Genomic DNA, 27,624 nt, shown 5'->3' with positions numbered 1-27,624 from the left:
TCAATTTTGTGTGGTGTTACCAGGAAGACGCTCCCAACCATTTGGTAAAGCTAGTGACTGCAATGAAGGGTTCTGTATTTGTAGAATGGCATTGCTTTGTGTCCCTTTTTCGCCTGTCACCCTTTTTCGCCGAATGAACGCTTTCCTTTCTTTCTGAGAGGCATACTCAACTGAAGAAAAAAAAAGACAATTTAACAGCAAACTATGTAGCAGCAATCTATACACATGTAGTAAGGAAGGCGAGTATAATTATTTATACTTAATTTCTAGCCACACTAAGACCTAAGAAGCTTAACCCTTTAACCGTCGGATTCTTGTGAAGTGTATCGGGTTTCCAGAGCAATAAAATGCCTAGCAACCATATACCAATAGAATGCCCATACAACAAGGTATAAAATGGTGCAACATGTGTTGCCATAGCAACCACGGTTATTATGCCCACCTGTTTTTATCATAAATGCCCGGCCAGCAGTCCAAAAATTTTGATCAGCCTATCATAATTATGGCTGGCTTGATTTTCACATCATATGAATCCTAAGATATATCAATTTGAAGTACAATACGTACATGTATTACTACCCAAGACGTGGGTATCATTTGGTTGTTTTGATAAGGTGTACCATCGCCTACATTGTATAACCATCAGCCCTATTGTCACCAGGTATCATTGCACAGCTAGTGTGAGTATGATACCAGGTATCTCTTTAGAACTACAAAGAGCAATATGGTAAAACTTTCATCGTCGCCGGACAGTCCATCACCCGATGACACACTTTTGTCATCAGGAACCGTCATCGTTGGACAGTGACCCACTTCCATCAGACGGTCCACCCTGATATTGTTGACATCAGAGAGAAGGTGGGGCGATCTATGAAATTTACAAGCTCACATAAAGACTGTGCTATTTTAGCTACTACTGATATTCTAGCTATACTATACTTACCCAGTGTCACACAGTGAGCCCTCTCCTCACCGCTGTTTCACAACAATGAAAATTCACCACTTAGTTTATCAGGATGTAGTACATGATTATGACAAGATAATACATTCCACCAAACCACCAAACCACAAACCAGTGGAAGTTGGGGGCTGTTTTAGAGCATCCCATTGTGGCCTAAGTATGTGAAAAATGTGACTCTGCAGGAAGTCTAGAGCATATGCTTTCCTTAGATACCATTTTCATAAAAATTAACGGATCACAGCACAAGCTGTATTGGCTTGTAGAAGTACATGATTGTCCTCCAGTAAAGAAGCGCTTCTGTCACTACTGTCACTAGAAACGTTTTGCAAGACTAGTAGGTGTGGATGGTAAGTTAGAATGAACAACTATTTTCTAAGCGAATTTTAACCGGTTGAAAATGACACTTTTTAGACATAGTGTCTGCTGTAGTCCATAATATCTTTTCACAATACAGGTAGAAATAAAGGTAGAATCAAGTCTCGTTAATCTTTCGCCTTTTCACAGGTGGTGGTCTGCACGCGACATTAGAGGGTGCGATGTGCACAAAGTGCTGCTTCATCATGCACCTCAGTCTGTCAACATCGCTCGAAATGTTTATGCACCTCAGTCAGTCTGTCAACATCGCTCGAAATGTTTCGGTATGACACAGTTTCGGTATGACACCTTCAAATTATTAAAGTAATTGTGAATTGATTCGGCTCCTGGTTCTCCCATGAGTCCAAGTCCCACCTTCCACTCCCTCAGCCATTCAACTACATGTGATTCCAGCATGTGCATCTTACCGTTGCATGAGGGAATTGTTGTTATATAGGTCTATGCTAGTTTATTTGACTATTCAACAACAAGATAATAATAGTCAGTGAGCACACAAGAGATAAAATCAGGAGTAAGAACATGTGCTAAAATAAAAACGAACACAATGGTTAAATAGATATTCTAGAATGTTCTATTACATAATAATTACATAACAACACTCCCACTTAATTTTACGATTGTTATTCTTGAGACATGCCCATTTCCTCTTGAAACGAATTCGGTTCAATGGCTTAGTGAGCAAGTCAGCTACCATTTTTTCTGTCGGACAATACGTCAATGAAATGAAATGATCCCTTCCTTTACAGCTTCACGTACATAGTGAAATTTGATGTCAATATGCTTCGTCCTAGCATGTGACACAGGATTCTTGCTTGATTGTCTTCCATCAATGCAGTCGGCACTTTTTGGCACACTCCTAAGTCTGTGAGCAATCTTCTCATCCACACGGCCTCTTGAGTGGCAACACTAAGAGCGACATACTCAGATTCCGCGGTGGATAGGGCTACCATCGATTGTTTCTTGCTCATCCATGAAACTGCCCCTCCGGCCATCAAGAACAGGTTTCCACTTGTAGAATGACGATTGTCTTGGTCTCCAGCCCAATCGGCATCGGAATACCCCATTAGTACATCGGCCTTCGATTTCTCATACTTCAGTGTTAGATCGGCTGTTCCCTCAATATTCTCTTGGCGGCCGTTAAACTTCTGGACGTGTACCAATTGCACAATAGAGTAGACTTCCTACAAGTGACTGATACTGAATAGAATAATAGAATCAACTGGTTTGCTGGTTTCGTCGTCCTTTTTGAGAATTACGTTTACATCAGCTGGTGTCAAGGCTGCATTAGCTTGAGTCAGTCCAAATTTCTCCAGCATTGCCTGTATGTACTGCTTCTGATGCATTCGTATACACTTCCCATCTTCATTGTGATCTATGGAAATACCAAGGCAGTAGTGGAGCTTTCCCATCTTAAAGCGTCCCTCCAAACTTTGCTTCACCTCCTTCATCTTTTCAGGTGTCTTGGTTAAGATGATTAAATCGTCCACATACACAGCAACGATTTAGGTCATCCTCTTCAGTTTGGACAAACACACAAGAATCAGCGCTGCTTTGAACAAATCCTGCTTGCTCCATGTATTCCGTAAACACAGCGTTCCAACATCGTGGAGATTGTTTCAGTCCATAGAGTGACTTGTTTAACTTGCAGACTAGTTTTTCTTTGCCTTTCTCGACATAGTGGGACGGTTGCTCCATGTATATCTCTTCTTCTAGTGTGCCGTTTAAGAAGGCTGTTACAACATCCATTTGGTGGACAAGCATGTCCTTCTGTACAGCCAGTGCTAGTAACACTCGAATTGATGTGAAACGCACTACTGGTGTAAATGTTTCATCATAATCTACACCAAATTTTTGTGTGTAACCTTTGGCTACTAGGTGAGCTTTGAGTTGCTCCACTTCACCGTCCTTTCCTCTTAAAGACCCACTTGCTTCCAATAGTTTTTCGACCGCTTGGTAGTTCTACAAGATCCCAAGTCTTGTTTTCAATCAGAGATTGATATTCGGAATCAGCAGCTGCTTTCCAGCCCTCAGAGTCATCACCTGATAATGCTTCTTCTACTGAGGCTGGGTTGTTTTCAAGGATTGCAGCATTAATGTACTCATCCTGACCATACCTCACTGGTTGAGCCCGTTGTCGACTAGGGTATCGATGGGTTTCTTCAGCTTCGGGTTCAGCTTCAGATTCAGCTTCAGTTTCAGCTTCACTAGTACAGGGTACTGTTTCCGTTCGTACTGAAGTTAGGGTCTGTAAATCAGTTAGTGAATCAGTCTGAAAACGACATCTCTTCGAATGACAACTTTAGATGTTGTTTCGTCCATTAGTCGGTATCCGTTGGATTGAGAGCAGTATCCTACAAACCGTCGTTTTTCAGCCTTCTTTGCAAGTTTGTTTCTTTGCGAATCTGGTATGTGTGCGTACGCTGTACAACCAAAAACTCGTATGTGGCTCAATTTCGGTTTCTGTGCGTACCACCTCTCATATGGTGTGATTTTGATCTTGAAGGCTCGACTAGGCATCCTATCTCTGAGGTACGCAGCTGTAGCAACTGCCTCTGCCCAAAAACGATCCGACAATTTTGCTTGAGCAATCATACACCGAGCAGCTTCCATGAGTGTGCGGTTCATTCTCTCTGCCACTCCGTTTTGTTGTGGTGAGTAGGGAGTTGTTAATTCGTGTCGAATCCCTTGGCTCTTCAAGTAGGCTTCAAATTCCTTGGAAACATATTCACCTCCGTTGTCCGATCGTAGTGTGCCGATATTTAGACCACATTCATTTGTTGTGAGTGCTTCGTATTCCTTGAACTTGTGTCGCATGAAGTAAACTTTGCAACACTTTGAGAAGTCATCAATGAACGTGACAAAGTACTTTTTTCCTCCAAAGGACTCCGTTGGCATGGGACCACACACATCACTGTGTATGCGTTCCAACTTTCTTGTTGAGCGAATTTCTCCCATTGGTTTAAATGGCTTCCTCTGCATCTTTCCTTGGACGCAACTCTCACAGAAAGAGATATCTGGGGACTTCGAGACTCTTACTCCCTTCACAATGTCTTGAGAGGCGAAATCGTATATCTGCTGCTGGTTCACATGACCTAGCCTTTGGTGCCAGAGATCGGCACTCTCTTCCTGCTGATTGCGGGCTGCAACTGACGCATACTCAGGGGTTGTTGTCTTGCAATCCAGTTGATATAGTTTCCCTACGAGATAGCCCATACCAAGCAACCGTCCCCTTGAGTTTCTGATCCAGCATTTCGACTTTCCAAACTTAAGAAAGTTTCCTATAGATGCGGCTGCTCTTACTGAAAACAAGTTGCAGGCAAGTTTGGGGACATAGAGTACTTGATACATTACACACCTTTTAGGATCACTCACTTTAAATTGCATGGACAGGTCAACTTTTCCAACACCGATAGCTTCCACAGAGTTCGACCATCTCCGAGGCTCACACTCTCAGGTTTCGAGAATTCCTCATAGTCAGTGAGCAGCTCCTTTGCGTTGGTCATGTGACTTGTTGCCCCTGAGTCTATCAGCCATCTCTTACTGGTTACAGATGTCTGGGACGTACTCTGGGATGTTGTAAATGCACCAGTTTCCTCCGTGTCTGATTCTGACTGAGATGTTCCTGCTGATTTTGCTTTATGTCTCGGTCGGTTTGGACAGTCTCTTCGAATGTGTCCCTCTTCACCACAGCCATAGCAAGTTATTCTGCCACGCTGAAACTTTCGTTTGTGTCCTCCCAGTAGAGCTGACGTATCTTGGTTTGATCCGCGCTGCTTAAACTCTCCATTTAGTTTGCTCTCTTCATGAACAAGGCTCTGCTGTACATAGCTTAGGGACACATAGCTTAGGGACACATTCTCTCGAGCTTCCAAGGCTGTCACTAGTGACGAATAACTCTGAGGTAAGCTTCCCAACAGCGTCACCACCTGGTCTTCTTCATCGACAGGACTTCTTCATCGACAGGAGCTCCAATCGAGGCCAGTCTATCTGTCAGTTCCTTCATCTGCTTTAAATGACCTTCAGCTGACGTGTTCTCTCCCATTTCCATTCGAAAATATTGTTTCTTTAGGAGTAACTTATTGGCCAGTGTATCACGCTCAAAGTGATCACGCAGAGTATCCCAGGCATCTTTTGCTCCATCACATGAAGTAATCAAATAGAGCCGGGATGTAGCAATTGTCATGACAATGGACGAGAATGCCCTTTGTGCTCTTCTTTCAAATTCAGCTGTCTGGGCTGGAGTAGCTTCTTCTCCGATAGTTTCTGAGGCATCCACATGACTCCAAAGTCCTTTAGCCAGCAACATGTGTTTCATCTGGAATTTCCACGTAGACCAATTCGAGCCTTCCAGCTTATCAATCGACCACTTGTTGTCTGTCGTTCCTTGAGCCATACTCGAATAACAAGATTCTACTCAGCCAGTCACACTCCAGTTCGGTTTTCCAACTCTCAATCAAAATACTAGCTTGTCAGTACAGGTAGGTGTCTGGGCCCATAACCTGTTGTTATAATTATAGGAATAATAGTCAGTGAGCACACAAGACAGTGAGCACACAAGAGACAAAATCAGGAGTAAGAACATGTGCTAAAATAAAAACGAACACAATGGTTAAATAGATATTCTAGAATGTTCTATTACGTAATAATTACATAACAACAGGAATTGCTGCCGGTAGAAGTTCATGAAGGTGGAGATGTTTGTATCTGTGGATGAAAAATGTGTGAACATTTTTCGCTATACAATTTTATATTTACCTAGGCACATCTGTGTGTAGCAGTTACAACACTATACTTTCTCTGCAGTTTTTCAGCTCTTTGGACGATCGCAGGACGATAGTTTGCTGCTGCCAGCACTAGTGCGTCACACAGCTCCCTCGTGTGCTTGGGCTATAGAAAGTGGTTGTTTCAACGTAAGCTCTATGTTGTTTGTACAGTTGAAAGTTAAATTTACCCGAAGTGTTTGGTTTCCCACAAAGTAGGCGTACTACTGACGTTAAAACCGTCTAAAGCTTGATCTAGGGCTCCTTTTTGAACCCCTTTTCCACTATCGCAGAAGCTTTGGTCCACTCAATATCCTGTAAGTGTGTTGACTATAACTAATTAGCACAAACCTTGCTTGCACGGCCTTCCCTTCTTGCAACTCAGGGTCTTCACCCTCTTCCCCCTCACGGAAGACAAGAAGAAGAGCCACCAGGTCGTTCAGTTGAGTGACCTCTTCGTTTGCTCTATAATTATGCAAATTTCCGTAGTGCATATATTTATTGTATTAATGTCAAATTTACCTGTCTAGCTCATCCTTGAGAGTCCTGGCTCTCGCAAAGGTAAGATGGGCCATCCTTCTCGCGACTATCCTCCTCCTCCACGTCAAGCTCATGACAGTCGTCTTCCATCAATTGGATAAAATATCCCTAAAGTAATGTGTAGTCCTGGAGGGCACACCTGCATTTCGGATTATGTGTGAATTATGTGTATTTAAAATGCTTACTTGATTTAAAGGGATGGACTGATTTCCTTACACAGTTGTTAAACAACTTTGCTTTATTCAGCTTCCCTCCCGCTGCAATAAAATTCTGGTTGATCTCCGAGGATGCTGTCAGTGGTTCTGCTCTGGTGGGCATTAGTGGGCATTAGTGGGTGGGCTCTTCAGTTCTTCTGATGTGATTAAACAGCCTATACATGTGACACAGGAACTCATAGTCACCGCTGAGGAAAACTCGAACTTACGATAACTAAGTTGTTGTTTTTAATCCTACGTACCTCCACGTCTTGCTGGGAAGGCTGTCCACCTCATCCTGGAATCTCTCAAGCCCGATCTTGAGGTTGGTAGCATAAGCACATGTGTTTTCCGTGGAATTGGGATGACTAACATTGCAAATCTGGAAGGTCATTTTGAAACTTCCTCCTCCCCCGAGCTTAACCCAAATCACATCATCTGGAATCCCCTTCATGCCATGTTAGTGTCGGTGCACTCTAAATGGAAATTGAATCTACATGTATATAAATTGACTTTATTTGAACCTTCTTTATTTGAACCTTCTCGCAGAATCATCATTAAAGTTGAGCATGTCCTTCCACAGACTTGGAGTAAAGCACATTGGTACATTCTTTATCTCCACAAGCGGGAATGCGAATGCGAAAGGCACTAGTTGAGAGCGTAGATTGTCAACCCCTGCGAGCGAAGCAGCCTCCTCATCTTCTTTTCAGAAGCAATCTTGATGTTTGGCCCCAACATCCTTCAAAGCCAACATCCTTCAAAGAACATTTTCAATTAAAAAGATGTAAGGGAAATTAATTGTTTACCTTTCAGCTTGTTACTTGGAATCATCAGGATTCCCAGGCTTTGAGTCACTGAGAACTCCACCCGAAAGCATCCTTTCAGCTCCTCAATCAACTACCATCTTCACCTCATTCGACAATTGAACCACCTCCTCACCACCGCTCACTCTTGTCCGAACGGCCAACAGCTCAGAACTCCGGCGTCTGAGGGTGGTTTGGCTAGCAGTCCCACTGGACACTCTCGGTGAACTGATTTGCATCAGTGTGCGTGGCTGTACAAAGTATTATACACATGAATACGAAATGTATGGCACGCCAATTTTTGTTCCTACCTTGACCTCCAGAATGTGAGAGTTCCGCATACTGCGCTGGATGAGCTGGGATGGCGTGCTCAATAGATCAGAAGGGACGAGGGGTGCTGGTTTGAAGGTCTGGGTCCCACACAAGCTGTCAATGTGAGCTCTTCCAATTTACCAATTTACCCAGTTTCTTGCAATTGCTGCATTTGACTTCCGAGCGTAATCTCAGAAGGAGGCTGGATAGTATCAAGATCGTCGAGGTGCTCTAAATGGCAGCAAGGACATGACGTTGTTTTAGAAATTCGAAGACAGCACACACAAGAGTACGGCACACCTTCAGCTCAACAGGTTTGTCAACAATTTCCATACAAATAGGACAGTCAAAAACATCGTGTGGAACAAGAAACAGAAGGTGGGGGGAGCTATTAGCCCAATCGCCACATTGAAGGAGCCTTTTGCTGGTCTACCAGGTGCTTCTTTGGCCAACATTGGGAGTGCTGCTACTTTCGCACACAGAGCAATTGCTTTTGCTGTGGGCTAGCCATTGTGCAATCAATTTATGGGGTTTCCCACACTGAAAATTCTTGTGTGTATGATAAATAATATTGTTACATGAGTGACAGTATGATTTTGGATGGGTTGCCTCTGAATCATTTCGAACAGTTATTCCGAACACCTCAAGGAGATCATCGTGTCTGTCTGAGCAAGAAAATGTCCGACTTTGAGGGCCTTTCCTGGTTTTAAAGCGAGATCCACAAACTCGACAATGCTGGGAGTAGGTGCTCATTTCTAAAGTTAAAGGTTGATGTAAATGACTTTATGTTGTTTAATACTGTACAATTATTCGTTAATTTTGTGTCAGATCATTGCAAAAATAGTTCGGTTGCTGTAGGTTACACTTAGAAGACAACTTCTGGTGGTCAGTGTGTTGCTGTTAAAACATCCACTTACAACCTTGTAGTTCACCAGAGCCATTGCTGTCCTCAAGCTGTTCAAGCACATCGGCACAAGTAAACAACCTAGCCATAGCTAATGAAATTTTAACATAGCAACGTGGCTTGAAAAATTCTAGACTAAATTGCACGTGATTCTACAGCTCTTCCTCTATACAGGTACTTCCTAAGTATCGCAGAATTAGAATTTCGCAAAAAAGTCAGGGTGGCTCGTGGCGGTTAAAGGTAAGTAATAAATGAAATCAACTGACACAAAGAATCAACTGACACAAAGAAGGGCACAAAGAAGGGCACCCAGCTAGTTAATTAAAGTAGATACACCCAGTACCCATACCTACTGGCTAACTACTACACAAAAAATAAACACAAACACAAACACAAACACAGCAATGTTCTTCAAACAGCAGATCAACTGACACAAAGTTATCATAAATCAGCTGCAAAACGTAACTAAAACATATCTAGTTAAAGCCAATCACAATGGTAGCACTTCAATTAGTTACTTTATATTCTGCTAACACATGATTCTTTACCTTCTATTAGCTCCTTTCTCGGTTGGCAGCAGTGAGACAATCATCCGTAATCTAGGGGCGTTTCATATCCATGTAATTTATAGTATCTATGATGTATCAGTCGACGCATCCTACAGCTGACAACATAAACTTTCTTCTACAAAAATTTTCGATGACTGGATTTACGTTCTTTTGTTTGTTACTGTAAAAAACATTGAGCGCGGGCAGCACGCCCAAAAAGCTATATAAACAGAAGTTTGATCATAAATATTTGGCACACTAAGAAAACACGAGCCTGATGCAGTTCATTGATTCCGCACCATAAACCTTGATGTCTCCAACAAGATTATTGTTAAAATATACCATTCAAAATCCCACCAGACAACGGTTGGAAGTCAGTCCTTATTATCAACTGTCAATGATGCATGATCTGTGTTCAGGACACCATACACTTCACATGCATCATTCTTGGTACGAACAAAAATCAGGGATGCTGTTTGGAGATGCACACCGAAGCACACCGAAGAATTCCACGAAGAATTCCACTCACTCCAGCTAAGTCAGTCTAATAATTATAGAACTTTCAGAAAGGTATATATAATTATACTCACCTCCATAGGCGATCCAGTGGCTGGGAGACAAAAACTGGATGTACTGGATGTACGAGATGGAGAGACTTTCATCTTGTGTTTCACTTGCCATGAAAGGCACTCTTGTTAAAGCTCTCAAACAACTGAAGGCAGGCCGATTTGACTTCCCCCTATTTTAAGAAGAAAAATTATATACCGCACTACTAAAAGAGGCCCCCTTCTAATAAGGTGCCAATTAAACAAGTATACTTAACTACCCTGTATACATAACTACCCTGGACCAATCAGTGATGCAGTGAGCTTCATCAATAGCAACTAGAACAAGGTGTTGTTTAGCGAAAGGAGTTGTAAAGAACTGACGCCATGGGTAAAGTGATTCCATGCATAATATAAAAGTCTTACCAAATCTATAACTTCCTTGAGCAGCGGCATGGTGATTTGCCCCACCTAAAAAAACACAAAGCTAAAACATCTTTCAACAACTCACTTGTTGCTCCATTAGGCCATGGGGCTGATTACTACAGCTGCAGCCGACGTGTCACTTGAACTCAACGTGGGAAGAAACATACATAGCCATCCATATGAAAACATCTTCACCATTACTATAAGCAAGAAGATTATACACTGTAGTCTCAATACCAATATCTGCTCCTTTTTCCCAGAGCCTGTCACATATAGTGGGCACAATTCTAATGACGTATGTACCAAAACCTGCAACAAAGGAGTGTGATATTGCTTATTGCTCTAGTGCTCTTTGTGCTGTAATGTAAATTATTTGTTTAAATTGTTATAGTCATCTTGGTCTGTACGTAAAGTGCCAAAACACAAATAGAAAACCTGCAAGCAAAAGTAGACAAACATGCATATCCGTCTCTAAGTGATGATCTAGAGGATGATGTTTCTTTCGAAATATCATTGCATTGAAGGAGCAGGCCAAGCCGGATGGCGATGCTGTTCGTTCTCTTATGAAAAGAAAAAAGAACATTTAATAAGGAAATCTTAGATGATCCTGAACCTAAGACAGTGAACGAGATGATTGCCAACTTCCCAACGTTCAAGAAAGTCTCAGTTTAACCCTTTCCCCGTTTTAATTAAAACAAGAAAATACAGAATAAATAACAATTTTCTTTAAAAATTCATATATCATGAACCATACATTGAAATGACTTGTAACTATTTCCTACAGGTAGCGCAGACCCCAGAGGTATCTTGACACCATCTTCGTTACCTAGCAACTGACCACCCCCACTAATTAGCAATTGTTTACAAACATTCACAATTATGTACACAAATAATATTGTATGAGGGCACAAAGTGGCTAAAGACACTAAATAAGTGTTCTCAATGTTCTCACGGTGACATGGTTCAATCAAGATCTGCATAAAGTTCTCTGTGAGGTCGTACCCACACAGGTTTACAAGTTCAATGGTGGCTCATGATGTCCACTGCTGTACTAACTAGCCTAAATACAGTTATACTGAAGCCTACAAGACTGTAGTACATATGCTACTCTAGACTTACCAGATCCAAGAAGTTTATCAATCGCAAGAGCTTCTTCCTCAGGCCTTCAGGCTCGATATTCTTTAGCTTGAGGTAGCTTCTTATCTAGTTATGATCCCAGTCACTATCCTCTCACTCAATAAGGCCATAAGCATTGATATTCTCACTGTGTAGCTGCTCTAGAACCTCACTAAGGTTGTACTACAAAGATCTTGAAACATTATTAAACGGTCACTTTTCTTTCAACATTATTGTACCAAGCGTACCTCGAGGCAGCATATTAAAGATACCATGTGAAAGAGCAGCTCAATGCGCATGTGCTGGTACCTACAGCGTGCGCATAGCTCCAACACAGCGTACACAGCAAATTTTTGAAAATCATCGGAAGTGACCCTCATAGCATCTCTCATTTGTTTCCCCGGGCTATCATGAGAGAGTGCATACCTAATCATCCATTGCTTCTGAAACCCTTCATAGACATTCTCTCTTCGAAGTACAAGATCCATTTCATACAATACCTAGCATTTTATACATACAGTCATTAACCCTTTCCCCGTTGAAGCCGTCATATGACGGCCACTCTAGTGGTGGTTTGTTAATCATGCATGCACGTGATAATAAGGTTAAGTCTAAAGAGTTAGTCAGAGTTACCACATCTCCTCCCCTCTAAGATTGTTGGCCATATCGGTCGGGAGGTCGTGTTGTTCTATTTGAACGTCTCACGGGCAGATCTTCCGGAGTTGGGTCTGCTTGCTCAGGGGAGTCGCTATTCGTTTCCGGTACTATGTAATCGTCATCCTCCTCTGATGTAGTTTATGATCGCTTGTCTATTTCTCAACTGGTCGATGTGTCTTTTCACCACTTGTCCAGTCTCCAATTCCACCATATATGTTTTGGTTCCTAGAACCTGTGAAATCTTTCCCGGCAACCATTTGTCACCTGGCCGAAAATTCTTGGCATAGACTGGATTGCCTTCTAGGTATAAGCGTTCCCTCTGCGTTTTGTCGTGGTTCACTTTCTGAGAGTTCTGTTTTTCTTCTACTCGTTTGGCTAGATCAGGATGTAACAAATCCAAATGTGTTCTCAGTTTCCTTCCTAGAAGTAGTTCTGCTGGCATTCTTCCAGTAGTGGCATGAGGTATCGTTGGATACTTGAACAGTATTCTTGCTAATCGCAAATCAAAATCTCCTTTAGAGTTCTTTCTCAGCCCGTTCTTTATCACTTGTACTGCTCTTTCCGCCAAGCCATTCGTTGCAGGGTGATACGGGGCAGTGGTACGGTGTCTTATTCCATTGCTTTTTGCAAATGTTTGGAATTCCTCGCTTGTGAACGATGTACCGTTATCCGAAAATATCAATTCTGGGAGACCATGAGTCGCCATCAGGTTTCTTAAAACTCGAATGGTTGCTGCTGATGATGTAGAGGCTACTGTCACTGCTTCTATCCATTTAGAATGTGCATCTACCACAACAAGGACCATCTTTCCTTCCACTGGTCCCAAATGATCGATGTGTATCCTTGACCACGGTCTTTTAGGCCATTCCCAGGGGTGCAGTGGAGCTTCAGCAGGTGACTTTTGATTCATTTGACACTTCTCACAGGTTTGCACTTTTCCTGTAATATCTGAATCAATTCCTGGCCACCACACGACTTGTCTCGCTAGGAGCTTCATTTTCAATATTCCGGGGTGTCCTTCATGTAATAGGGGCCAGTACATCTGGTCTTCCAACCACTGGGACGATGACTCGATTTCCCCAAAGCACACAGTCGTCAATCGTGCTGAGCTCGTCTTTTCTTTGTCGATATGGAGCTAACGCATCCTCGCTTTCTTCCCTCCATCCTTTCATTACGAATGTTCGTACTCTACTGAGTAGGATCACGATCTGTCCATTTTCGAATCTGTTTCGCCGATATGGGGGATGCTTGCAAGGTTTCCAGTAACAGGACCACTTCTGCAGGAACTTTCGCTTCTCTAGGTGTGTCTGGTAGAGGTAATCTACTCAGGCCATCTGCATTTGCAATTTTCTCTCCAGGTCGGTATGAGATCGAGTACTGGTATGCACTGAGGGTTAGGGCCCATCGTCGCAGTGTAGCAGATGCCATGGCTGGAATTGCCTTGTTTTCATTTAACAAATACTGTAGGGGTTTGTGATCGGACACGATGGAAAATTTCCTCCCATAGATGTATTGATAAAATCGTTTGACGCCAAATGTAATCGCCAGGGCCTCTTTGTCTAGCTGTGAGTACCTCTGCTCCACCTCGTTCAGGGTGCGAGAAGCAAAGGCAATTGGTTTCTCTGTACCATCCTCTTGTATGTGAGATAGCACTGCTCCCACTCCGTACGGTGAAGCATCAGCCGCCATTGTGAGGGGTTTAGACGGGTCATAGTGTTCTAGCACCGGTGACTTTGTTAGTTGTTCTTTAACCGTCTCAAAGGTTTAACCGTCTCAAAGGCTTTTCTCTCTTGGATCCCCCATTTCCATTGGGTCTTCTTTTGAAGTAACCGATACAGTGGTGCTAGATTGCTCGATACGTCCTTGATGAACTTGCCATAGTAATTCACCATTCCTAGAAATGAGCGCAACTGTGGTACATTCTGAGGCGCTGGGGCTTCTCTGATGGCTCTGACCTTGGTCTCTGTTGGTTCTAAACCATTTGCTGAGATCGAATGCCCAAGGTATTCCACCTTGTCCAGTAGAAACTGACACTTTCCTTTCTTCAGTGTGAGATTTTCTTCTCCCAGTCTGGTTAAGACTTTGTCGATATTTTGGAGATGTTCCTCCTCTGTTTCTCCTGTAACCAAAATGTCATCAATGTACACTACCGTCGAAGGAATGTCTCTAAGCAACCCTTCCATAGCCTTTTGGAATATGGCTGGAGCGGAGTGTACCCCGAAAGGTAGTCGGTTATCCCGAAACAAACCCTTGTGGGTGTTGATCGTGACACTGTCCTTGGACTCCTCGTCCAAAGGAATCTACTGATACGCATGAGCGATATCTAGCTTGGTAAATTTCTTCCCCCCTGCTAGTCGAGCAAAGAGGTTTTCGATTTTGGGTAGAGGGTAAGGGTCAAGCTTAGCCGCTTTGTTGACTGTTTGCTTGTAATCTCCACAGATTCTTATCGATCCATCAGGTTTTAACACTGGGACCACAGGTGCAGCCCAGTTAGAGAACTTCACTGGTTCAATGATTCCGTTTGCTTCTAATCGATTGAGTTCATTTTCCACCTTCTCACGTAAGGCGTACGGAACCTTTCTTGCCTTGCAGAATGTAGGAGTTGCATCTTGCTCCACTTGTAACTTTGCTTCAACGTGGGCAGCTTTTCCTAGCTCTGGACTGAATACACCTTTGTGTTTACTGAGGGTTTCCTCAACAGATGGCAGGTACTGGGGTGTGTAATGGATAGCAGCCAATTCCTTCCAATTCAATTGGAGACTCTTAAGCCAATCTCTACCCAATAGGCTAGGTCCAGAACCTTCTACTACTAGCACTGACAGAGCAGCTCGTTGTGCCTCGTACCTCACATGTACTTTTAGTGTTCCTAGCACAACCAGCTGTTGTCCGGAGTACGTACGTAGTCGTATCGTCGTAGGTTTCAATGCGACTTTTCGGAGTTGTTGAGACGTTTTGTTCTTCTGAAGTTGTCGAAATGTTTCGTTGCTGATCAGCGACATCGCTGCACCAGTATCTACTTCCATTTCCATAGGAACCTTATTCAGTGACACATGTACCACATATGGTGGTTGGTGGTGGTTCCTTTCTTCCACATGATTGATCAGGTTTACACTGTCATCAGACTCGTAGCTGTGCTCCATGTGATGAGTAGGTTTCTTTCCTTTTTCTTGTTTTGCCTTAGCTCGGCATACCCTTGCAATGTGGCCAGGTTTCTTACAGTAGTGACATACCGCTTCCTTAAACTTGCACACTGCTGGCTGATGTTTACCACCACAGCGATAACAGTCTCTTGGCTGATCCTGCGGGGGTGTTTTGCTTGATTTCTGGTGTTTCTGTTTCCTTGACGTATACAAGACTTCACTTGTGTCGTGTCTTTGAAGGCTCTTCGTGGTCTTCTCTGCAGACTCAGATGCTTGCACTATTTCAAGTGTTCGCTTGTACGTCAGGTCAGCTTCTGTCAATAGCCTCTTCCTGTCCGTCTCTTTCCGCAATCCCACCACGATCTGATCTCGAAGTTCTTCTGTCAGTCTGTCTCCCGCAAATCCACAGTGGATTGCTAGTTTCCTCTTCTCCTTCCTTCTGGACTCTGGTACGAAACTGAAAGCGTTCGGCGATCACTATCCGTGGAGGTTCATAGTGTCTTTGCAGTGGGCCGTGAGCTCAGCCAATGTCTTGGCACTAGGCTTTGTGGGTGCCAACAAGTCGCTCAGTCTAGCATATGTCGACGCTCCAATGGACGATAGTAGAGTTGCTACTTTCAAGTCGTCCTGTATTCTTTGAGCTGTGAAGTACAGATCCACCCTCTCCAAGTATTGTGTGATGGAATCAGTAGCTGCATTGAACTCTTGCAAGCTACCTCGAGTTGCCATTGGTACAGTTTTATCCTCGTCGCCAATTTGTTATATCCTTGATAGCCTAGCAATACTCTAGATCAGCCTTATAGATATATTGTTACTCTGCATTATGTCTAGGGACAGGGGTTCACCTAGCATCTGAATCTGATAATGACAACTGAACACTGTGCACAAACACTGACTTAAATACACACAGAAACAAAACCAGTTTAACTAGAACTAAACAGGTCAGACAGGAAACCATACCTAATAATATGCATACAGAGACTACCACTAAAACCCACAAATATGTACTACTAATAATAAGGTTAAGTCTAAAGAGTTAGTCAGAGTTACCACAGTTACCACAGAGACATATTTCCTTCACTTGAAAGTCGGTGGCAATTCCAGCTTCCCTGAAATCTTGGAGAGATTTGTTTATTCGTGGTAAGAACACAAAATGAAGACAGAATATATCAACTTCATTCACTGGTCAACTTCATTCACTGGGTCTAGAACACCTGCTTCAAGTGCAGAGAATAATCTGATAGAAGTAATATCACGCCAAGTAATATCACGCCACATTTTTTCAACCCTTTCGTTATGGGTAGTTATAACACTGGTGTCATGTCATGTCTTTCTAACATGTGTCTCTCCACACCAAAACATTTTCACCGCCGTGATCAGACCTTACCTAATCTGGTGTTATGTAGTTTATCATGCATCAAGCACCGTAGTAGAGCCGTGTAAGCCGTGTAAGCCGTGTAAAACCATCTACACCAGCATGGATCATTTTATTATTTCCATCTATATGCCATACAGCATTGGGATAGGGCACAGAATACACTTGTCGATTGATCACCCGAGAGCGCCTAGCTACTGTATTTGAGTGATCAATTCTGTGAATAGATGAACGCAGTTGACTTCGGGGTTACCTTAATTCCCATGTGTAAAAAAAAGGCGACCTTGCAGAATTACTTCACCAATATCAGAACCATTGTGTGAATAATCTATCGATATAGAATCACACAAGTAAGCAGGTGTCACTTCAAAGTCCTCTGACGCAGCGAAGTCCTCTGACGCAGCAAACATATTCCTTTCCTTTACGACATAATTACCATGCAAGTGCACGCTTATTAAACTACTAGGTATAGATCTAAGTGTAATATTAAATAGCCCATCAGCTTCTGGGCCACTGGGCCACGCCTAGCTACCTTACTCTGAGGGTAGTTCGGTTTCAAAGGCACAAGCAAAACAGGCTGCAATCTAGCAGTTCACACGCACAGAGTATTAGTCCCTTTACGTAGCTGATCAGTGTACTTGTATCTAATTTAGTACTGGTATCACTGCCATTGTGCTTAGTAGTAGCAGGCCTGATGGGATGGGTGATCACATGGGTGATCACATCATGGAGGGCCCAGGAAACTTCGTGGAATTGTCGTATAACATTTATATTGATGGTTCCCCCAGGTGGTGGGAGGCCTGAGAAACGCTAGTCTATTGGCTAGAATGTAAGTGACGTGTCTATCTTAACTTACTACTTATCTGTAGGTTGTTATGGAGTGTTTATGAGGACAAGTGGACAAGTGGCACGGGATACATACATCTGAAACAAGAGTGGCTAGCTACTTATTTCTGTTGCTAAATTATGTTTGTTAAGAAGTGTAGCTATAATATACCTGGCTCCTCTTGATGATTGTAAGTACTGGGCTGATTTGCCATCTTTTATTTGTTAAAAATAATTAACAATAATAGGGAAATTCCCTGGGAATTTCCCTCACGTAGACAGTAAATGTCATTATAGAAAATGAACGTTCGGTGAGTTTCTTCAACGTCCGCGACCTGTTTAAAGATTCGTAGAGACCCAAATTTTTACAGGTAGGTAGACTCAGGTATATTAAGGACTGGGACGGCAGTCTGCAATCGGTGGACTGGACTACTGGACTGGACTGGAATGGAATGGACTGGAATGACCTTTTAACCTTTCTGCACATGCGCAGTACATATTTGCCATGTGCCAAACCTTAGTACATGAAGATAGATTAATCTAAATCTGTGCTAATCTTGTAATAATTATGAGCAGTAAGGCTCCAATAATCATATCCTCTGAAAGTGAAGGTGAAGCAGATGGCAGTTATAATTCTCCCCTGAAAGTCATCTGTGCTTCTAGCTATCGGTATGTAATAAACTCTTATGTTATATAGAGAGCACATTTATTTTATAGTTGTACATGTAGTTAGTTATAATTATACCAATCTAGATCTGTTTTTGGAAAGTTGGACTCAAGCCCTGTTAAACGAGAATTGAAGTTTGATGATAGTGACGACAGCTATGCCTCTACTGATGAGTAATAAGTACAGCTCAGATCTAGTGGAAAGTGGGAGATGGCATTGGCATTGGGGACTAGAACATGTACCTAGTGTGTAGGCCCAATATGTATCATTCTGTGTCTATGGAAAATGTTAATTAACTGAAGTATTGTTTTCCAGTGATGATCATCTTCACCCAGAGGGTTTTGAGAAGCCTCCCACATCGTACAGTGCTGAGAGTATGTTGAAGCTTTTGCTGAATCCTAAGATAGACAAATCGAAGGTGTGCTCTACTTGGCCTTTATCAGTACAAGTAAAAAACAGTACTACTTTTGTTGTGGATGTTTCAAAACTCAAACATCCTGATGATGTGCGCAAGGACTTTTTTGGAAAGTGGAATCATTCCGGGTCTCACCCCATTCCATTCAAGACCAATATCACACACATGATGATGTCCGTGTAGAACGCTGCGGACCAGGTGCATCAGGAAATGTGTACTATCTAAGAAGACTCCATAGCAATCATCCTTCCAACTCATCGTTTCGTAGAGTTATTGGATTTGTTTCAGGTAAGCACCATTATAACTACCATACTTCTTTTAAACCTCTTAGTGATTACCTTTTCATGTATGCAAAACAAGAAATAGCCAATGAATTTATATGGTACGAGAGGTGGCGCCTTATTAGAAGGAGGCCTTTTTTAGAAGAAGTACGGTACAGTTGATTTAAAGTAATAATTTTTCTTCAGATCAACATTACAATCCACACCCACTGTGCCTTGTTGTGTACTATCTACCAAGTGGATTCACACCCAGTATTTCTCCTCATGGAAATAGTAAATCCGGAAACCCTTACTATTCTACTCTTCCAAGTACTGCGGCACATATTAAGGGAGAATGTGAGCGCTCTGGACCCAAGCACACAGTTGCGAGTGTATCTGCAAGCAAGGGTGGAATAGTTTGTGCATCATATCCTGGAGAATTACCTCGAAATGAGCAGCAAGTAACAAATTTTAAGCGCAATAAAGTGTCTAATTCGATTGAAAACACTGGTGTTACTAATGGTGATGCATTGTATGCAGTTATGTTTCGTGCACACATGGAAGATTCGGGAAACAAATTTGCTAGAGATATTAAGGCATATCCGAACCCTGCCATTATAGTTGCAAGTGATCGTCAATTAAATGATGTTGCTCAGTTTTGTTGCGGCCCTTTTGAAAGTTGTGTTTTGACCATTGATCCAACGTTTAATTTAGGTGAATTCGATGTTACGCCTGCCACCTATCGTCACCTGCTACTAGAAACTTGTCGCACAAAGAAACCACCAGTGATGATTGGTCCAATTCTAATACACTACACTAAAAGAAAGATTTTCAAACGTATCTCTTTTTTGCGTCGTCTCTAGTTGGTCAGAAAAAAGAGCTGGTTAAACTTCGGGCTTTTGGCACTGATGGGGAAAGAGCCTTAATAGATGCATTTTCCCATGAATTTCATCTATCAAGGCACCTCTCATGTTTTATCCATGTTCGTCGTAATATTAAAGAGGAGCTATCGAAATGTGGTGTTCCACAAGAAGTCAGAGAGATCATACTGGATGATGTGTTTGGATTGGTTCCACTTTTGTAGAAGGACTTGTTGATGCGAGTGACGATTGTGACTTCAAGGAAAAAGTGGATATGCTTATTGAAAAGTGGTCTGAATTGGAATTGTGTGCTCCTTTCTGCAGTTGGTTCACTAAAAACAAAGTGGATGTAATTCGTCGCTCAATGCTCAAGCCAGTTCGCGAGGAAGCAGGTCTTGGATCACCACCAGACAAGTTTTACACTAACGCCAGTGAAACTGTGAATAGCGTTTTGAAGAATGCTGTGTCCTACAAGCAAAACAAACTACCTGACTTCATATTGAAATTGAAAGAAGTATGTGAAGAGCAAGAACGTGAAGTAGAACGTGCCGTAGTCGGACGTGGAAAGTATCAACTCCGTCCACAGTACACTCCGTCCACAGTACAAACATTTAGAAGTATCCGAGGCCAAATGGTTTTCAATGTCAAGAGATCAACGAGTAAAACATCTTAAGAAGGTCAATTCTCTCTCTGTTTGTGATGTAAAAGACCCTAGTGACGTGTTGTTTGCTAGTGACATTTCTGGGCCAAGCTCTGACAAGTCCGCGTTTCCTTCTGTATTGTCTGTAGTAGAGAGCTTTAAGCCCATCGAATCTTCTCTAGGCCTACCAATCGTAACGATTGAAGGAATAGCTCGCAAAGCAAAAGAGATTCTGGAGACTGCTAATGGCATTGTACCTGCCCCAGGTTGTGATGACGCTGCCAGAATGGTAATCAGTAAATCTAGGAAAAGGCCTCACTTGGTTACCCCAAAGAAAAATGGCAGTATGACTTGTGATAGCGACTGTCCACACTACAAATCTGCAGGTATCTGTTCTCATGTTGTGGCTACAGCTATTAGTACCGATCGTTTGTGTGAATTAATTGCTGCTGTGACGAAAGTAAAACGTACCCCTAGTCTTCATATGCTTGCTTATGCTTGCTGTGACTGATACACCAAGGGTCGTGGACGAAAAGGAGGAAAACCACCTGCCAAACGAAAATGTTCCAATCAATTTGATACAAGAGTTCCCATGCCTGTCCATCAGTCCCAATCACCTGCTAGTTCTTGTCTTGTTAATGCATCTATAGTCAACAGCTATAATTGCCCCAATCCTTTGGATTCTTATGGTATTTCTGGGCCTTCTTACAACCCCTATGTGCCCACTGCATCACAGACACAAAGTCCCTTCAAGGTGCACTTTATTGTTGGAAATATCAGTGTTTGTAATGGATGTCGAGGAAGATACTCTAAGGAGTTGGGCTCACCTTATGATTTGTGCATACAACACGAGGAATGGCGCTCCTTCACTTTACCTGGAAGCACTTGCCCACAGTCTCGGTTTGGGAACGTATACTTACCACTGTAATGTTGCTTGTATTTTTTCTGTTTGGCCATCTTTTGTGCCTTATGGTGTTGTTGTCCCAGAAAATGTGTCGTCAAAACTAGACAATCGTCACAAACAATTACTCAGTACCCAATTTGGACTCTTTCTGCCTTGAAGAAATTTAATATTATTTGCACTCATACTTTAATTTTTGTCTTCTGCCTATCTTTGTTCATATTATTATTATTATTGCAAAAGCGAACTTGAATATTATTGCAAAAGTTGTTACTGCGCATGTACAGAAAGGTTAAAAGGTCCATTCCATTCCAGTCCAGTCCAGTAGTCCAGTCCACCGATTGCAGACTGCCGACTGGGACCGGGACCTTCAATTATTGCTGAATCAGCTAAAACGCAGTTTTGTGTGTAAAAATTCTGGATAGCTACTTGTCTTTTTTAAAAACGGTGTTCCTTAGTGTAGTAGGTAGTTCAAAGGCTTAAGCAGAGCATCATGTTCTATTTAGAGTAAGTTATTAGCCTATAAAAATATAAATGTCACTTGCCTTTGGCCAAAGAAGTGGCTCCCTCCCAGCAGATATGTCTGCTTAAGCCTTTGAACTACCTACTACACTAAGAATTAAGAGCTAAAAGGAAGGTTTAGAACACCGTTTTTAGTTCGATAAGTAGCTATCCAGAATTTTTACACGCAAAACATATTAAAAATCGTGGGGGTGGCTGCGTTTTAGCTGATTCAGTAATAATTGAAGGTCCCAGGGTCCCAGTCCTTAATATCCTTAATATTATACCTGAGGAGGAAGGGTTGAAGTTAGCACCTGTGAAAAAAAATTTTTTGCCCATGTTTTTCATTTCTACTAAATTGGTAATTAATTTTAATTAGTGCCGCGTTAAGGGGGGGGGGTTTTCCTAGGCCCTGTAACGTATAGAGCAGAAAATAGTGAACACATTATTATGTAAGAAGAGACCATGTGGGCAATAAGTGAAGTGCTAAAATATTTCTAGCACTTTGTCCGCGGCTATTTTGCTGTTGCATACATGTACCTCTCTCTTTGTACAGTGCAGCACCGATTAGTAGTGCAAAAAACTTAGACCATTAATGCATAATGCTTACTATAATTGTACTAACCTTCCTTTCCCCGTTGCTGGTAGTTCTGATAAACTATCCTCACCTGGCGTTTCTGTTAAGCCTATCAGGTCAACAAATAGTATTCATCACAATGGGACAGCACACACACGTACGCACGCACACGCACACGCCAGAGTCAAGTTTCAAGACAAGTTTAAAGACAAGCATCTCTCCTTTAGCTGTTGTGAGGGACTTCTTTGAGGCTTTGAGTGAGCTGAGATGAGCAGTCAGAGTGTTCCTAGGTGAGAATTAGGTAGCTGTTGGGGTTAGTGTATTATGATTATGGGGCATACACTTTGCCTGCTACACAACTTGCTGCTGGGTTAGGGCTCATAACTTGTTCAATTTTGCAGTTATCTCACTGTACACAAGTTGCTGCTGGAGTGAGTTAGGGTTCGGGTTAGGGAACTCGGCCAGGTCATGGACACAGAAATGACCAAAGAAGAGGTTAGATCATTAAGAAGCCTTTGAATACCCTATGATTATCCTACACTACAGTTGTACAAACAGGTCTGTCATATGACCTCTCTGAACAAGGCTCTGAGACAACATGTACAGCAGCAGTCAAAGATCATAGATCGCCTTTCGGAGATAAACCAGGCATTCGACAACGACCTCAACGTCTCCTGGGACACTTTTCAGGTTAGGGATGCTTACTACATTCATTAATGAGTGACGTTCATGTGTCAATCTAATAGCGTGTTACGGATTCGAGTCAAGCTATAGATGAGGTTTGTCTAATTATTTCATTTTTATGTCAAAATCACATCACACACAAACATCACACACACATCAAAATCACGCACACAATTCTTTATGTTCGTATAGATGGAAGAGCCATGGAACAGTGATGAAGAGGTTAGTCACATATCATTACGACTTAATCACTTGTCATTCATTTACACAGAGTCCACTTGCAACCTCGAGTGTGCTTGGTGTAGACCAGGTTAGTCAAGACAAGACACATTGAGTTGTTACACCCGTGAAAGAGGAGACCACTCACTTGGACATCGGTGTACACCTGAGTGAGCAGGTTAGTCAAACACATTCTGTCATCACACTAAACAATCATTATTACCTTCAGCATGACAGCGTACTACAGCATGCCACACCCGTGACCACTCCCTTCGACTGGGTACCACTACAGAGTCCTCCCTCGAGTGTAGACCTCAATGAGCAGGTTAGTCAACAAACATTCTGTCATCACATGTAATCAATCATTATTACCTTCAGCATGACAGCGTACCAGACCTGAATGAGCAGGTTAGTCAACACACATTCAGTCATCACACTAAATAATCATTGATTACACACAGCATGCCACACCCGTGACAGAGGAGACCACTCCCTTGGACAGCTCGAGTGTAGACCTCAATGAGCAGGTTAGTCAACACACATTCAGTCATCACACTAAATAATCATTGATTACACACAGCATGCCACAGGAGACCACTCCCTTGGACAGCTCGAGTGTAGACCTCAATGAGCAGGTTAGTCAACACACATTCAGTCATCACACTAAATAATCATTGATTACACACAGCATGCCACACCCGTGACAGAGGAGACCACTCCCTTGGACAGCTCGAGTGTAGACCTCAATGAGCAGGTTAGTCAACACACATTCAGTCATCACGCTAAATAATCATTGATTACACACAGCATGCCACACCCGTGACAGAGGAGACCACTCCCTTGGACAGCTCGAGTATAGACCTCAATGAGCAGGTTTGTCAACACACATTCTGTCATCACATCTAAACAATCATTATTACCTTCAGCATGACAGTGTACTACACAGTCCTCCCCCGAGTGTAGACCTGAATCAGCATGCCACACCCGTGAAAGAGGAGACCACTCCCTCGAGTGTAGAGCAGGTTAGTCAAGACAGATTCAGTCATCACACTAAACATCGATTATTACCTTCAGCATGCCACACCCGTGGCCTATTTCATCGATTGCAAACCTGCAAAGTCACACATTCAGGCGGACCCCATACAATATGTGACAGGCTCTAGGAAAACCAGACTATTGGAGCAGACTAAAATTTTGGTGATTAATGTACCAAGTGATAGAGCAGAGCATTGCCTACACAATGATATGCTTAGTTTTCACATACCTAGTTTCATACCCGAGTTATGCGCGTTGGAAACTCGAAGCCGTAAAATGTAGTATTGAGAAAAACGGCTCTCAAAGATTGCTTAATTAGGAAAAATAAGGTAATAGCGAAAGTTTGGACGAAGCGTTTCGATGGAAAGAGTTGGATTTAGAGCATCAGATTTTACAGAGAGGTAGTAGAAGGGCTGTAGATACTTATACATCAATAACATTTTATTTGAGATTTTATACTATAGGCATAAATTTAGCTGTAGCTCAATACTAAATTCTGCTCCAATAGTCTGGTTTTCCCAGAGCCTGTCACATATGATGTGAGTCATTCTCATTACACTAAGTATTTTATTCCTAAATTAAATTCAGAACATCGATGACATTCAGGAGGACCCCGTACGCTGTTTCAAGATGACACCCTCTCCTTCTCTAACCCCAACTCAAAATATGAAAGTTGTTCAGTTACACGAGGGGGTGCTCTGGTTCAAACAGGAGGATGACAAACCGGAGGTAAGTCAATCATCACACTATTTCATTCATAACTATCACAATCAGAACATGGATCACGTTCAGAATACACCTCATGTACTACATGACAAAATCCAGAAGACACCGGAGGACTCCGCACTACATGAGGTGAGTCATTCATTACACTAACGTAACCCTAATCACCCTAACTCATCACACTCGAAGGACACCTATGAGCCACAGGATGACCAAGATGAGGCACAGGATGAGGGTCATGATCAATATGAGTCACAGGATTACCCTGACGAGGAGGTTAGCATTTAATATAATTATGATAATTATCATAACACACGGCTACAGACACCCGAAGATGAGGGGGATGTAGTTCCTGTTCGTCGTCGTGTCGACCCCATCTCCATCGACACCACTGACGACGAGGAACAAGACAAGGTTAGTGTTTAATACGATTATAATCAATCATAAGACACAGCTACAGACACCAGTTGATTCACGTGATGAAGATGAGGGGGATGTGGTGAAGCAGAAACGTCGTCGTGTCGACATCTCCATCGACACCACTGACGACGAGGAACAAGACAAGGTTAGTGTTTAATACAATTATAATCAATCACTTACTCCACAACCAGCCACTGAAGAGGAGGGTGGACGTAAGACACCACAAGATATGCCCCGTGCCTGGATGCCACGCCAAGCCACAAGCAAAACTGTCACAACATATCAAAGTGAAGCACACGCAGTACGACAGGAGCGAGAGGTTGGCGATGGTGGTCAAAGCCTCTAGGGCCACGAAGTCCCAGGTGGGGCACCCGACCATCAGGAGCACGAGGGGGCAGCCGTCCATTACCTCATCCTTCTTCCCTGCCCAACCAGATGAGGCTCCAATGCTGGGAATCCAGGAGAGGTTAGGGGCAGGGAAGAGTGGAACCAGGACCTTCCCGCGCTTCCCCATCAACAGCCCCAACCATACTATTGTTTAAGAAACATTTGATGAGTGTTGATGGGAAGGAGCGCACGAGTAAAGTGGCCCATGAGATGTGCGTGGACATCTCAAAATTCCTCAAATATGCAACCGACCCCCTCGCGACGGAACCGGTGTGGAACCACCTCCTCAACAGGAAGCAGGTACTCAATTACTTCACTGAGCTGGACCAGGCGGTAGGTGTAGATGGAAAGCTGTCCAAGCTAGACACTTTTGAGGCAGCACTGAAGTTCCTCAGAGCAACCACATACAAGTTGGACTCTGAGGCGTACAAGGAATCAACTCACATGTCTGAAGTCATGTTGGGGTGGAAGGCAACTTGGAGGAAAAAGAAGTCCATCAAGAGAGCCGTCAGGCAGGAAATGGTATCAACAGACGGCCTCGAGATGGACGACCTCAACAAACTCATCGACCACACCCCAATATGGGACCTATTTGTAGACGCCTGCGACAAGGTCATGAGTGGCCTTCCCATCACTGCCAAACTAATGGACGAGTGCTCAACAATTATATCTATCCCGCTCACATTCAGGTACAATTAGCTAACACTTGTTGACCCTGACCTTATTCTAACCGTATACAGATCCTGGCAGAGACCTGGAGCAGTTGTGAACTGCCTCTTGGCGGAGTATGAGAGAAAGGAGACCTGCAAGCAGGATCAGCGTACTCTATACGTCGTCCAGGTGGCAGATCACAAAACTTCCATATCCGGAACAGCAAAAACTGGTTATCACTGAACTGGACGTTCAAATGGTGGACCTGTACGTCCAGTACATCCGCCCTGTCCAGATAGCCAATAACACCTCCAACAGGCTACTAGTCCTCTCTGGTGGACGCGACTTTAATAACTTCAACCAAAGATCGCGTCAGATATTCAACCATTTCAGGTTGAAGCCCATTTCGGCTACCAGATCACGCAAACTAGCTTCCACTGCAGCAGCGACAAAGCTCGACCCCAAGGACAGCCTGATGACTGCCAGGCACCTGTCCCACTTGACGGAAACAGAGGTGCTGCACTATCACGCCTTTGCCTCTGCCTCACACTCAGCTAAGGCAGTCGAGTTGATACACCAAGCAACGGTCAAAGACTCCTCCGACACCTCCGAGGATGAAGTCGAAAAAGAGGCAACAAACTCCTTGGACACCTCGGACACTACTAGGAAAAGAAGAAGGGAGGACTCGCCGATGGTAATTCATAAGAAGAAAAGGGTGGTCCTACACAAAGGAAGAGACAGAACTCATCGCAAAATACTTCTCAGAGGAGATTAAAACTGGATCAACAGCCCACAAACACAACTGCAAGGTATTTCTAAGCCTTCACCCCACTGTGAAGAGAGACTGCAAACAGATCCAGGACAAAGTAAAGAACATTGTCAAGTACTTGTCATAACTGGATCTGTTTGCAGTCCTGCTTGACCTTCCATCTCTATACTTCACATTCTGCCGACTGCTTGAGTTATTGTGTATTTTTGATCGTATACCACATAATGATTTGTCTTCTGCCTACTGCTTTTAGTTATTGTGTATTTATGACCTTCCATCTCATCACATGACCACTATACCTTATACCTATACCACATGATGATTTGTTTTCGCTTTAGTTATTGTGTATTTTATGACCTTCCATCTCGTCACATGACCATACCACATGATGATTTGTTTTTTGCGGACTTAATTTATATGTCATATTATGAACA

The 27,624-nt window shown here is 42.9% G+C and overlaps 2 protein-coding genes across 2 annotated transcripts; one reads left to right on the top strand and one right to left on the bottom strand.

Moving 5' to 3' along the window:
* Positions 1-13,886: 13,886 nt before the first annotated feature.
* LOC135337258 (uncharacterized protein K02A2.6-like) lies at positions 13,887-16,010 on the bottom strand. Its single transcript, XM_064533151.1, has 2 exons — positions 15,841-16,010; positions 13,887-15,738 (listed from the first exon to the last, which is right to left on the bottom strand). Exons 1-2 carry the CDS (start codon positions 16,008-16,010, stop codon positions 14,442-14,444), a joined length of 1,467 nt encoding a protein of 488 aa, XP_064389221.1. The 3' UTR covers positions 13,887-14,441.
* Positions 16,011-17,781: 1,771 nt separating this feature from the next.
* Positions 17,782-27,495, top strand: LOC135337257 (uncharacterized). The gene is made up of 20 exons (XM_064533150.1): positions 17,782-17,792; positions 20,008-20,250; positions 20,417-20,612; positions 21,060-21,233; positions 22,849-22,992; positions 23,179-23,296; positions 23,340-23,383; positions 23,435-23,530; positions 23,584-23,613; positions 23,667-23,732; positions 24,013-24,078; positions 24,132-24,227; positions 24,280-24,402; positions 24,829-24,969; positions 25,015-25,095; positions 25,153-25,239; positions 25,288-25,377; positions 25,418-25,528; positions 25,575-26,459; positions 26,511-27,495. The coding sequence occupies exons 1-19, from the start codon at positions 17,782-17,784 to the stop codon at positions 25,923-25,925; spliced, it is 2,268 nt and encodes a 755-aa protein (XP_064389220.1). The 3' UTR covers positions 25,926-26,459; positions 26,511-27,495.
* Positions 27,496-27,624: the final 129 nt, after the last annotated feature.

This window comes from Halichondria panicea, chromosome 6, assembly GCF_963675165.1.
Source record: "Halichondria panicea chromosome 6, odHalPani1.1, whole genome shotgun sequence".
NCBI lineage: Eukaryota > Metazoa > Porifera > Demospongiae > Suberitida > Halichondriidae > Halichondria > Halichondria panicea.
This window is presented reverse-complemented; position numbering and strand designations above follow the sequence as displayed.

Coding starts and splice junctions, on each gene's coding strand:
- LOC135337258 (XM_064533151.1), bottom strand. CDS start 16,010: ATGGCAACTCGAGGTAGCTTGCAAGAGTTCAATGCAGCTACTGATTCC. Junction 15,739..15,840: donor TATGCTAGACTGAGCGACTT/GTTGGCACCCAC, acceptor GAACGCTTTCAG/TTTCGTACCAGAGTCCAGAA.
- LOC135337257 (XM_064533150.1), top strand. Junction 20,251..20,416: donor GCCGTAGTCGGACGTGGAAA/GTATCAACTCCG, acceptor GTTGTTTGCTAG/TGACATTTCTGGGCCAAGCT. Junction 22,993..23,178: donor TCTCCTGGGACACTTTTCAG/GTTAGGGATGCT, acceptor ATGTTCGTATAG/ATGGAAGAGCCATGGAACAG.